We start from the raw sequence: 13,910 nt of genomic DNA on the forward strand, positions 1-13,910 counted from the left end.
AAAGATACCAATTTCATGAAAACAGTACTTACAGCAGGACCTTCGCTGCCAGGCAGGCCTGGGGCACCCTGCTCACCCTGCAAGCCTCGTGGTCCAGGTGAGCCACGTGGCCCTTCCATGCCAGGCAGTCCCCGACTTCCCTCAGGCCCACGGGAACCAGGGTCTCCAGGATTACCAACCTGACAAAGAAAGAGAGGAATTTCAACAGACTGCTGTACAAGAGATAGACTCATTCTGACACATCAAAATGGTGACAGGAGCTATTCACAAATGCAAAGAAATGAGTGCTGAAATACAGTTGTTCAATAGAACTTTTTTAAGTAAGCAACTGGAGTCAGTAGTTGCATGATTTTTAAGAGGTCAATACTCTTACAGGGTGAGAAGTAGAAAAATAATCTATTCCATAAAAAAACAGGTAAATCAGATCATAGCATAGGTAAATCAAATAGTGACATGCTCAAGATGGCTCTCTGCCCTCATGTATGTCAACATGGAAAATTTCTAGACATTAAATAAATGCTTAAGGTATGAAAATTCCAGCTCCCTTCTTGCTCCAAATGCCTTTCACGTCCTTCTCTAGAGGGTACCACAGTGTGAGCCTCCACTGTGTAGCCCAAGGCTGTTTGGGAACACACATTTTTGCTTTGTTTACTCTGCCAGAGCTAGTTCTAGTGCCTGCACTGGAGTTTGCTGGCAGAGGGGAAGGAACATCCTCCCACCAACTGACATTGACAAACTGCCTGGACAGATGTAGTGCTGCTTTATTTCACTCACAGAAGAGATAGAAAGCTATTCCTGACCCTGGGGAATGAAAGGATTGATGTGACTATGTCAACATGTCCACTTAAATACACCGAGTAAACAAAGCTATAGCTTCTGCTCCAGTAATTTTACTAAGAGTTATTAAATATCGTGCAGAGGGAGACCTATTCCAGCAGGCACCTCTGAATTATTGTAGTGGGTTTGAGCGCAATGTTCTGGTAGCAAGGGGTCTACAGGTGTGGCTTCTCTAAGAAGCTGCCAAAAGCTTCCCCCATGTCTAGCAGAGCCAACACAAGCCAGCTCTGGAACAGACCTACTGGCCAATGCCAAGCCAATCAGTGATGTTAATAAAGCCTCTGGGATAACATATTTAAGGAGGAAAAAACTATTGTCCAGAAATAATTGCAGCCAAAGAAAAGCAAGGTGAGAATATGTGAAAAGAACAGCTCTGAAGAGCTGAGGTCAGTGCAGAAGGAGGGGGAGGAGTTACTTCCCTTTTGTTTTACTTCCCATTATCCTACTCTGACTCTGATTGGTAATAAATCAGTTGATTTCCCCAAGTCTGTTTTGGCCATGACTGTAACAGGTGAGGGATTTCTCCCTGGCCCCTTATCTTGGCCCATAAGCTTTCTTTTGTATTTTCTCTTCCTTGGCCAGTTTTGAGGAAGGGAGTGGCAGTAGGGCTTTGGTGCACACCTGATGTCCAGTCAACGTCAAACCACCACTGTTGCTTTCAATACAAGTTAATTTACTCCTAATAACCAATAGTAGTAATAAAAAAGAAAAATATGGCGCAAAAGAAGAAAAAAAATCCACCTAAAAAACTCAATACAAGCAGGAAAAAAAATCCTACATACTCATGACTTCCCAAATCTACTGGGGAAAAAAAAAGAGAGTAACACACTCTGAAATAGATGCTAAAGAACAAATTACTCAGCTGTGGTATCATTTAAATCCACAAGGTGGGACCATTTTGGTTCCAGCTGTGCTGCATCCCAGACAGCCAATGGCTGCCCCTATCAGAACAAAACCCAAAGAACATGCTTTGATAGATATATTAAGGAGACAGAATAACTGCTTTTATGGACTATACAACTGGGAAGCCATCATTCCTTTCTTCCTCAGCCTGGTGAGTTATCAGGTTCCCAGACAGATTATTCATTCTTGTGAGGGCACTCACTGAGATACTAGCACTCTAGGCTCTCATCAAGACAAGAGGATTTGAAAAATTTAGGTGGATAAAGTTATGGATTTCTCTTCTAATCTATCTCTTCCTCATGTCCTTCTTGTAGGATTTTCATCAGCAGTAAATACTCTTTAGCTTGCATTTGCTTAGCCCAAAAGTTACCCAGAACACTAATAACACAAGGACAGGATTTTTTGTTATGCTCAGCCTCAGTTCCCCATAGGGAGAACTGTTGGTATTTTAGTATCACAGCTCATACTGTCAGATGCTGTAACAATCCAACTCTTCAGTGATCCTGAAATAAAAGAATGAATTCAGCTCTCCAGTTATTTTTTATGTGATATACAAGATCCCGCTCACCTTCCACATCAAAGTTATCATTTTGCAGTAAAATAAAACAAAACAAAATAAAAATAAGATAAAAGCACAATAAAAATAAAACAAAGGAAGCTGGGCCATAAATATTTCTAGTGTCACAGATATCACAATCCTGCTGCCAGCTTTTTAACAGTGGCACGCAGCCACTGCACCGAGCCCCCTTTCTACCCAACACCTACCATACAAAGGGTGCCTTCATTTTCTTGAAAAAAAAAACTTTGTTGGCCAGAAAACTTCTGCTGAATGATGCTTCTCTTTTATGGCGCTGGAATCCAGGAAACTAATTCCTTTTCAAAGCTAATTCATTTTAATATTAGCTGTATTCAAAATTTAAACAGAAGAAAAGCTGCTAAAACTCATTCCATCTAACTGCAATAAAGAGGTCAGCTTGTTATTTGCATTTTTCTTTTCCTTAAATCAGAAAACCATCTATATGATCTACTAGATCTCTGTCTTTCTGTAACAATGCTATTCATTATACTTACAGCTCCCTTTGCTCCTGGTAATCCCATGTCACCCTAAAAAGAAGACAAACTATATTAGAAGAGAGTCTCCTTACCACAGACATTACAAATGCAGTAAATGTGACACAATGTTTTTTATTTTAAAAAGAAATTTCATATATTTAGTTGATTTATGCAAAATTGTCCCACAAATAATTACAATTCCTTTGAGACTAAAACCTTTATTTTGAGTGGGTTTTGTACAATTCCTTTCTCAAAACTTTTCTGTAGGGTTCAGATAAGAAAGCATGTTTGTCATAATTGGTTTTGTATTGCTTCTCTTGGAATTTGACATGGGGCTCTAACCTCTCAAACACAACTACACCACAGGACAATCTTAGATAGAAGATTTCTTGTAAACCGTAAGAAGAAGCATTTTTTAAACCAGGATTTTCTAGTTTCTACAAAGTGACAGAACTATGGATATTGGTGCTGTGTTAGTGCTGAAAAAACTGCAACAGAATCTACCTAAAGTTCTGTGAAGAAGCCTGAGGAAGCCAAACATCTACAAGTTCCTATTTTCAGCAATCTTTCTCCTGGCTTCAACAACAGCAAAATCCCTCAATCACCTGACTGAGAATAGCAATTCCACCATTCAGGAATTTTTAAGTTTTCCTCTCAACTTTAAAAAAAAAACCAAAACTTTCAAAATCTTGTAATTACCTGTGAAATAGATTAGCATAACAACACTGAAGAAACTTTGAATAATTTCTGTAAACTGTACTTTCCCAGTTCCTAAATGTCATTGGTGAAATAATAACTGGTTTCCAGCCAAAGGCCTGTCTGTTAATGAATATGTCATAATTGAAATAGAAATAATTGTTATCCATTTAAAACCAGACTAGCTGGCAGCACACTTAACCCATAATATTGCTTCCTGGGAATCTGTAGAGTGGTTGTAATGATCACTAAGGCTTTCAAAATTGCAGCCTGTGGGAAAAATACATTCATTTACAGCATGCAACCTGGCTACCATTCTTTGAATAAGGAGCAGTTTACTTCCTTTAGAAAGACCGGTTCTGGCTTTGCTGGATGAGGCCCCATGAGAGCCATTGGACCAGAAGGTTTCTCTTTTGGCAGAGAAACAAACCCTCTTTACCCAAGGGCACTTGACCTGGGCATTACCCATGTCAATTCACAACATGCCATACTGCAGAAGATGGATAGATGGATAGATAGATGGATAGATAGATAGATAGATAGATAGATAGATGCAATATCACAGCGCCACAGCCTCTTCCCAGTCCATTTTTCCTCTAACAGCTAGCTGCAAATCATATTTCCAAAGAGAAAGTCAATACAAAAAATTTCCTTCAAGTGTGGGTCATTAAGGATATTCATTAACACTCCTTGTTTCACCTGAGTTAAACTACTTGCTCATCCTCACTGCCTCAAACACCAAGAATATATATATGTATATACCTACATACAAACACAGACATGTTGTTTTTTCTTCAAGGCAGTCTGTGCTATATGGTACACCTAACAGAACCTGGATATTTCAGTGCTTTCCAAACAGCAGGAATAGAGTAACTAGGCAAATAGAACTGCTGTGCTCTGCAAGGGCCAGTTGGTATAAAACTGAAATGTGCCTTTCAGTGATGCAAACATAATGCTTGTAGCACTCCAACAATACTTTATATTTTTAATTTAAAACAAAAACATAGTATTATATCAGGTAAAGGGAAAAAAAGTGCCTTACTAAGTCACCCTTTTCTCCTCCATCTCCTTCTGCTCCAGGTGCACCCTATATCAAAGAAAGACATACTGTCAGCCTCCAGATTTAGTTAACATTATGTAACATTTGCTACTGTGATTTTGAAGTTTAATGATCTCTAACATGACTTACTTGTTCACCCTTAGGTCCTGGTTCACCCACCGAACCCTAAAAGGTTAAAGATTAAAAATAAAAAGAGAAGAAGTCTTCAGAATTTTAAAGTTCAGATTCTAAAAGCACACTAAATGTTATTTGATCCTAAATTTCACATTCACGCAAGAGACTTTTAAAGCTGCAAAGTTTTAAGACTTTTCAATGAAAGAACTTAAATTTTACTATGTAAGTTGTGTAACAGAGTGAAGGCAAGTACTAGTATGGAACATATAATCCACTACCACACCATGCAGTACAGATTCTGACTGTCCAATGGTACATTTCCCCTTCAAATGACAAATGCTCTTGGAGCTGCTACAGATCTGCTGTGAGAATTGTTTAGAAGCTACAAATAAATAAATCCAGTAAGTGCAAGACTTTTCTCTAGCACCATTATATATTCCATATTGCTGTAGGCTATACTAGCCCTGCTAACATGGGAAAAGCAGAGAGACATCCACAAGTACAGTCACAATCTTGTCCTGCATGCTATTTAATTCTCAATGTCTTTTAGCAAACCTGTGTCTAGAATTTTGTTAATTGTAGTCAAAGCTGAAGGGTTTGTATCTTGAAGTTAATATTCCTTTTTAAAAAGAAATTTGATTATGTTTCATATTAGAATCCTCTAACAAAACATACTCATGTGGACAGGCAGGAAACAAAGAGAAATAAATTAATGACCCAATTTATTTCAAACATATGTATTTTTTACCTAGAGCAAAACTGTTATGTTTATAGAACAGTATATCACTTAGGAAAATATTTTTGTATTCTGTTTGAAAACCAGTCACACCATCCATTTAATATTCTTTCCAGTCTGTGCATGTTCATGCTATGAATTCCAAATGAACCGTAACTGTGTGTGATAATCCTGGTTTTTTGTAAAACAGACAGAGATGCAGCAGTTTCTCTCCCGTTTCAGAGATCCATTTAATTCACATAAGATATAGGCACACAGACTGGTGTAGCTTTTACAACTTTTACAGAATTTAATGAATTCTGACATGTTCTCATGTTTTTGAAGATGAAGAGCTAATACTAAATTATCCACAAAGCTAAGCAGTATAAATGACAGCACTATTTAACATTCCGACTTTGTCAAACAACACTGAAACTATTTTGTCTGAATTGTTCTCAACATTGTGCCTTGTTAAGGTTTCCCAATTACACAAAAAAAGACATTGGTATCCAACCTAACATTATTTTGGGGGTTCTTTTTCTCCTTTACTCTTCTTTATAGCAATAAAACTGCCAATAGATAAAGCTGACATCGAAGAACCTATTGCTTTTGTGAGCCTGTCCTGCAATGTTTGTATAAGCAAATATAAAAATCACAACTGAAACTAGTGGAATCAATTCTACATTGACTCCAAAAATTGCAATGGAGGAAATAAGGCAAGACGTCAAATTATGAAAATACTCACTTTTATTGGCATACTGCCTATCTATTTGGCAAAAATCCCTCTCAAATAATACTCAAGAACTCTTTGGAAAACTGCCTGACAGCGTGATCCAAAACTGTACCAGGGGCTCCTTTAACTACTTAGCAGCACAAAGGATCACATTGCAGTGACAAGGTCTGGCACTTAGCTTGGTGCTGTTTAACTGACTAAAATAGACAGAAGCTGAGTGTATGAAACCAATCCAAAATACATGAACCAGAAGCAGCCTAAGTGGTGAATGCTGGGTCTGGTTCAGGCTCCAAAGGAGGCAAAGGCCTAGGCTGTGACCTCCTTTTCCAACCTGAAAACCCACGCAGGCACAGGGTGACATGGTGAGGATTGGTCCATGTGGGCTTGGAAACAGGAACACCGACCCTGCTGTTGGCACATGATATTACCCTTGTAACATTCAGTCATTATTATATCCATCGAATTTTGTCAGCTCTCACTTTTACATATTACTTCAGTAAAAATAATTCTGGTGGTATCTTTGGTGGTGATTTATTCCTTAAGTGGTCATCACCTGCATGCAGACAAGATGTCAACAGATAGTACACAATATTTAACAGCTTTGGGATCAAATTCTACTAGCTTCTGGCTGCTATTTACATAAATTTTCACCATGCAGATACAGCTACGCAACAGAACTTTATAGGATTCCTGTGTACAAAACCATAAAGTTTTGAAATCAAAGTGACAAAAGGTTACTTCAGCCTAGAACTTACTCCTAGAAGGGGCTGACCCAAAGACTGGGGTTAACAGGCTACAGGGATGCCTATTTCCAACCTGACAAGGTTGTTTGTGTAAGACTGATGCAGTTGCAAAAGCTGAAGGGAAGAGGAAGGATAGAGTGGCACAATGCTCTCCAGGCTTGTGACTTGGAAGACATACTGCAAGTCAGTGCTGCTGGCAAGGCTGCAGCCATGCTAAACAAGTCCCAGAAAATTCACTACAACCTCCATGCAACTGGAAAATAGAATATGAATCAAGGATGCAAGTGGAGAACTAAACAGCAATCATAGGATGAAATAATTCTTAGCACTGCACTTTGGACTTCAAGGTATTTGCACAGAGCATTAAATTGACCTCAGGTTTTTAAAAAAGGTCCAGGCATAACTTACTGTTATCTGCCAGTCAGATATTCAGAAACCTCCTAGCTGTAGCCTGGATCTCTCTAGGTCTGTTTACAGCATCGACATTCCACTTTTTATTTTAGACATCCAGATGGTTTATATGGCAAATGAGGAAAATCAAACACCTTTGAGGGAGGTTGTCAGCACTGCAACAAATGTTAGATATTTTCCTTCTACCTTTGCTTCCTTGGTACCTTCAATCTCCCTCTGGAGAAGTCTAAAATATGAATAATTACCAATCTAATAGAAGGAGACTGCTTTATGTCAATACTTACATTTGACTAGAAACATGTCCTGATCTCAGCATTAAAAGAAAACCAAACAAACATGAAAAAAATACCTCAGCAACATCAAAGACTTAAAAGATTGCTTTTAAGTACCTGAATAGCTTTTTTTTTTTTTTAAAGCTGCCAAAAACAACAGCAAACCCTACCCAGAAACCCTACGATGTACACTGGGAGCATCCTAAGGGCAGGATTCCTCTGTTCAGCTAAGACATTCTACAGCAGTTATACCCACGTCTGACTAACAGTCCAACAGTCCCCTGGTTGTCAGGAGGATGTAACAGGCAATTCACAAGTGTAATTCATTTAATACTCATGTAGACATGCCTCAAGTAAGGAAGACATAGTAGAGAACTTAATATTTTTATATCAAAGCTGTCAGAAGTTAAGCAAGTGAATTCCATCCTTCACAGTCTCCTATAGCCAAGAGAAGATAAGAAACATCTCTGGCTTTATGTACTGTCTTCACTAACATATATTGAGCAAAGCAAGATATATTCTGCAGTTATTGGGCCCTGGGACCAAATCCTTCCCTCTCAACAAAATACTAGAAGTAGTACTTATATCCTGTAATTCTGCGTGTATGCATGGGTGTCTCAATTGCTGCATTGGCATGTGCATTTCCATAGGAGGCCCTAAGACATATAAGAGGCATCACTACTACTGTAGGCGAGAGTTGAAGTTGCAAAGCTGTATAGGGACCAGAGATCCTGACTGACCATTTCATATCTGGCTGCGTCAATGATTTGCAGCATGATTTAGGTCTTTAAATGATTTAAATTTAAAAAACAAAATAATTCTTTATACCTCTAATCTTATTTCAGTCCCCTAAGTGGCACTGTCAAGACTTTTCCTTTACACGCTTATGAGCTACAAGTAGTCAATGGGTACAGAGAGCACCACTTTCAAGCAGTTAAATATCTACATACAAAACAAGAAAACAGATATTAATTCGTGGAAAAACTGAAGACAGTGCTCAACTTGTTGTGTTTACTCCTGACATCAAACTGCATGTACGAGTGCATTTCTTACCCGGTCACCTTTACCACCAGGAAGGCCTGGAGGACCAGGCAGTCCAGGAAGTCCAATATTACCCTGGGGACCCTGTGAAAATAAGCCAAGGATGTAAACTTAGCCAATCTCGTTTAGAATTAACAACTAAGGGTCATACCCTGAAGCAGATAGGGCAGACCCTTATTCCCAGAACAGACTTAGCTTGATGAAAGAGGATTTTCTGATGCAAATTGGGCCAATCCAAAGTACGGCACTTTAAACAGACTCTTATTATGAATTTATTGCTGACAATCGCAACAGAAATGACTTACAGGGTTTTCTACCCGCCAGTCCCTCAACGACAGACTGGTTCTCTTAAAAATCCTTCCCAAGATCTTGCACTCTGCGATTTGCACATTCCTCTGTAACAGTAAGCTCTTTCAGCCAAGACCTCCCCAGCTATGCTTCTGACTGATTCTGTGTAAATACTGCTGGAGCTCTGGTAAAAGGTGGCATTCATAATGTGCTCCATTCATTAGTTTCAGGTAGCTGTTAGCAGAAAGTCAGTCTCTCACTGCTCCTGTTCCCAGGAGCCCACACAGGAGTGTGCTGCTCAGCTTTGCATGTCATAGGATTTATGGGTTTATCAAGTAGAAGAAAAAAGTAACACACATCTCCATGTAATTTAAAACAGCATTTTCTAATATTAGCACAGTCACAGAGGACTGAAAAAGAAACTGAACCACCACTCATTTCAATGTTATTTTCGGTTCCCTGCATGGATAAATGGGTATGTGTAGTTCAGATGATACTATAGCTCCTTGAAAGTAAACATGAGTACTGAATATAGAAATAAACTGCTTACCAACTTCCCTGGTAAACCTGGAGGACCTGCAGGACCTGTCTCCCCTCTGCTGCCCTGGAAGCAAAAATAAGAGGACAACATTATTTCCTAGAATTCTTCTTGTGATCTGAGAATAAAGTATGATATTTTTTTCCCTTCATATTAAATGATTTATTCTACTTAGCTGTTGGGTTTAATTGAAACTTCTTTTTCACAGTGCAAAAATACCATAGGCATTAAAACCAATGAAACTTTCTGAGTAAACACTTTTAGTTAACCATGGCATATAACCTTTATTTGGCATTAAATGATTCAAGTAAATAATTTTGCTGAGTGATTAAGCAAAATGAAGTTCCCTTCATGGGATCACACCTGAGAGTTACCTGTCACAAACACAATTACTTCATTATGACAGCTCTGGCAGGCACACTCAACTTTAGGCTTCTGCCTAGTTTCATCACCTGAGCTCCTATATGACCACATATTTAAAGCACCTGATCCTTAATGTACAAATATGAAAAGTGATGAAGTAATGCTTAACAAACTCATTCAGGTTTAAAAAAAGTCTAGAGTGTTATGAGGAGAGGTAACTTTTAAAAGTCACCATTTATAATAGTGATAAGCATAAATATGTGCTTTACTGCATCTTTAAATCTTCACTTCAGACATGTTTATCCATTCAGATCATCATATATTCACATTAGTGTTACAACTCTATTTCTTAATGCAGCCAATTGAATACACACTCTGGGTAAATCTGACATTGAGCCAAACTTGCAAAGACTTTAAACAATTTTCAAACTAAAGTACTTTTCTTAAAAGATTTTGTCTCTTATGATTAAACCTTTCAGAACAGCTTAATTTTATAGCTTTACTCTCACATGTACAGACATATCCCTGGACAGATAAATTCAAACAAATCTCCCAACACAAGCTTAGGTCTCACTTCTGAAACTCTTCTTAAATTCACAATGTGACTATGTGAGTGCTATTTGCAATAAAAGAAAGATATAACATTTAAGATCCTAAAATGTCAAGAATTTATGTTATTAGTTATGCAAGTTGATAAACCATTATACAATGACAGAGACAATTTTAGATTAAAGCAGATCTTAGCATTCTAGTGCTGCATGCAATGGATAATTTTAAATACAGGGGGGTTTTCATAACAAGAACAATATTGTGAAATGTGGCATACTAAATAAAAGGAGATGGCAGACAGGGCCTTTTATACTAGGTCATAAATGCAATGATAACTTCTCACACAAGCTTAGGAAAGCTAATTCTGCTATTCAAGAAATAATTAGGTACCCTGGAGAGATCACAGAACCAAACATAAACAGACTTTTCAATTCATTTCCTTCAAAATATCCTATGGTGTTAAAATACCTATTACTTTAATGCACTTTGCATAATTTCTAGAACCTTTTTTATGTTAAAAAAAAAAAAAAGAAAGAAAGGAAAAATGTCTCCTAACTCACCTTCATCTTACAACCCAGAAAATGCATTACAATTTTATTTAATCACAAAATTCTGAAGTACATCTCTGACCTGGAATACTGCTATATTTCTGATACAAGAAAGATGAAGACTAAAATTATGATCAACTTTAGAAACTTGTTTCTCATATCATTTTCATGAAACCCATAACAGTCATTCATTACTCATAACAGTCATTGCTATACAGAGATGAAACAAAAGCAGTATCATCTTCAGAGAGTTAAAATCTTATAATAAACCTCTTAAGCACATCAAAATTTCTGCTGATCACACAAAATTCAAGAAAAAGCTTTCATTTTATTTCAAATGCAGAAAAAATCTTTTGTCAAATGCACACCACAGGCACTTTGTCAAACACAATGCTTTTCTAAGGAGGAAAAAAAGGAGGTTATTTTACAGAAGACCACTGCATAGTATTTCCTTGCAAACATTGACATTTTGTCTGTAAGGACAGATTATTTCAAACTATGGGCCACCACTGGAAGATCTGCAGCAGTGTTTTAGCAAGTAAGAGAGTAACTAGAACCCAAAGAATGAGGAATTCCATCCCCAGCATAACTAGAAAGATTGCAATGCTTCCTCCAAGTTATACCAGACTGAAATGGCCCTAGGATAGGTTACACAGTAAGCTGCTTACTCATAGTTCTGAAGGGAAAAAAGGCATCTTGAAATGTCCTCATGTAAACATTTAAAATAACATCACATTAAGTCATGTCCTAGAAGCACCTACATCTTCCCCGCAGCCTATAGCAGGGTTTCTGTAACAGCTGGTTCAGGTGTTGACATCTGTTCTTGGCCAGATGAAATGTTGCTCTGTGCTGTAAGTCACTACAGGCAGGAATTAGAGCAGAAGGCAGTTTGGCCATGTCCTCAGCCTACCTTTCCTATACAGCAGCCCTCTGTATAACAGTGCATAGCTTCAGGCCACCCACAAACCAACAGGCATGATGCACTGGCTTTAACAAATAGACTACCAGAATCTGTATGGTCTCATGCACTTTTGACACACTTCAGAATCCATGCTTTTCCTAGAGGTGACACACTTAAGGAGGGAAAGAACTCACTCTAGTTCAGAGTGAGCTGAGACAGACGGGGTTGCATCCATGCTGGTGACCATTACGTGCCTCTAGGAAAAGGCACATGCAAAATGATAAGTGTGAAATGGTGGCAGAGCACTGCAATCTGAACACCACCAGGATGTAGCCCTTCCACAGCTCCTGTGCTAGACCGTGGTTACCACAAAATTCACCTTCCATTTGCTTCAAGGCACAATGGCTGAACCACTCAATATGTTTAAAAATTTAATGTCTTTCTCACAGATCTGTTATACTCAGCCTTTTAATGAATGTAACATACATAAGAAGACCTTACAGTATTTACAGCTGACCTTCCTTTAAGTAGTCTGGGATGGTTTTCATCCTCACTGAAATTTTGAAGACTTGATCCTTTTGTAGAATCTCACAAACAAACAGTTACAGAATGCAATCACATGCTAAGAGAGTTTCACTGTCTTATTGATTTCCTGTTATTGTGGAACAATAATAAGAATGAGAATACCTCTTACTTGGTTACCCAGATAATTGAAACAATAGTTAGAATCACTTGAGATGTAATCCACAGTATATACTGTAATGACCCTTTACTTAAGGGTTTTTACTTTTAAAATTTGTTATTAATTATAAGTAATTTGTTATATATTATTAAATATATTTCATAGGACTGCCAAAGAGAATTAAATCTGTGTGGAATAAGGAAAACTAAAAAAAGTATATTTTGGATCTTTTAAACTTCATATTCAAAGTTTTTTGCAAAATGTAACCATTTATCAACTATATACTTCTGAGACTTAAACTTACCAAATTTTTGTCATGCAAAATCTCAGAGCAAATACTCATTTAAGTTCAAGGATTTATCCACAGAAGCATCAACAGGACTCATTGACCCTCAATACCGTACTGAAAAGCATCCAAGTATGTAAACCAATGTTTGATAGAAGAGTAAATATACAAGTAACTTTCTCTGAGATTTTAAATGTAACTTTGCACTTTGCCAGAGTCATAATTAAATTGTACTGCTCAGGATAATGGTAAGAGGTAGATGTAGCATGAAATGTTCCCTCCTCTTAACAATGCTTTGCTTTGGGCAGAAGCAGCAACCCCCTAGCTGTCATTCTCTTCACAAGTGATACTGTGGCCAAGTCTAGAGGGCAGAGATCTTTCATTCTGACTGTGTCTACAGTGTTAGTTGAAGTCCAGGACAGCTTTGGTACACTAGCTCCATAACATATCCATTTTTTTACTCAGGTTACTGTCTACACTGCTTAGGTCAAGCCAACATGGTGATATGTGCTGACATCCAGAGGTCTACCATGCCCCAAACTCAAAGAAAGTTGTTGTTGGAGGTGGAGGGGTAAACAAAGAGGTATCAGACAAGAACCTGGCCATGTTGTTTAGGAAGACAGGGGTGGATACCAGGAGAAGTGAAGAGGCTTGGAGCTTATAAAGTTTGGCTGGGATACGTACTCTGCAAGCATGACAGAAAAAAGTGCTACCCCTGTACAGACCATGTTGTGGAATTGGGCAGGGTCAAAAAGTTTTGTCACATTCATCTAGAGGCTTAGGTTTACTGGACAAAAAGTACCTGCCAGGATGGAAATGTGCTCTGCCCTTTTGACTCTGCTATAAACACTCTAATGCTAACTAACCCCTTTAGCTCTAGCTTAAATGTAAACTATGACACCACTTGTGAAACATGTCTTCAATTATATATAAAAAACACGTCCACCAATTCCTAAACATAGCATACAAACTGAGACAAGGACATTTCATCCTAACATTAAGAGCTACAGAAAGTGACACGTTATTTCACTTGTAGTCATGTAAAAGGAATATGACAGAAAATTGACATTTAGGTTATTGTAACTAAACTATGTAGGGTAACCAAAGTTACATTTCAGCATGGTCAGGACAGAAATACCTTTAAAGACCAGAAAATTATTTAGCTGAAAGAAACTTA

General features: G+C 37.9%; 1 protein-coding gene across 1 annotated transcript in view; it reads right to left on the reverse strand.

The window, feature by feature from the left end:
- The window catches only part of COL9A1 (collagen type IX alpha 1 chain), a 62,030-nt gene that overhangs the window by 6,249 nt on the left and 41,871 nt on the right, over positions 1–13,910 (reverse strand). The window contains exons 29-34 of the mRNA XM_038133188.1: positions 9,417–9,470; positions 8,591–8,662; positions 4,679–4,714; positions 4,532–4,576; positions 2,812–2,844; positions 33–179 (exon numbers count right to left, since the gene is read on the reverse strand). Of these exons, the coding sequence (XP_037989116.1) occupies positions 33–179; positions 2,812–2,844; positions 4,532–4,576; positions 4,679–4,714; positions 8,591–8,662; positions 9,417–9,470 (387 nt within the window). The remainder of the gene's footprint in view (positions 1–32; positions 180–2,811; positions 2,845–4,531; positions 4,577–4,678; positions 4,715–8,590; positions 8,663–9,416; positions 9,471–13,910) is intronic.

The sequence above is a fragment of the Motacilla alba genome, chromosome 3, assembly GCF_015832195.1.
Source record: "Motacilla alba alba isolate MOTALB_02 chromosome 3, Motacilla_alba_V1.0_pri, whole genome shotgun sequence".
NCBI classification, from domain to species: domain Eukaryota; kingdom Metazoa; phylum Chordata; class Aves; order Passeriformes; family Motacillidae; genus Motacilla; species Motacilla alba.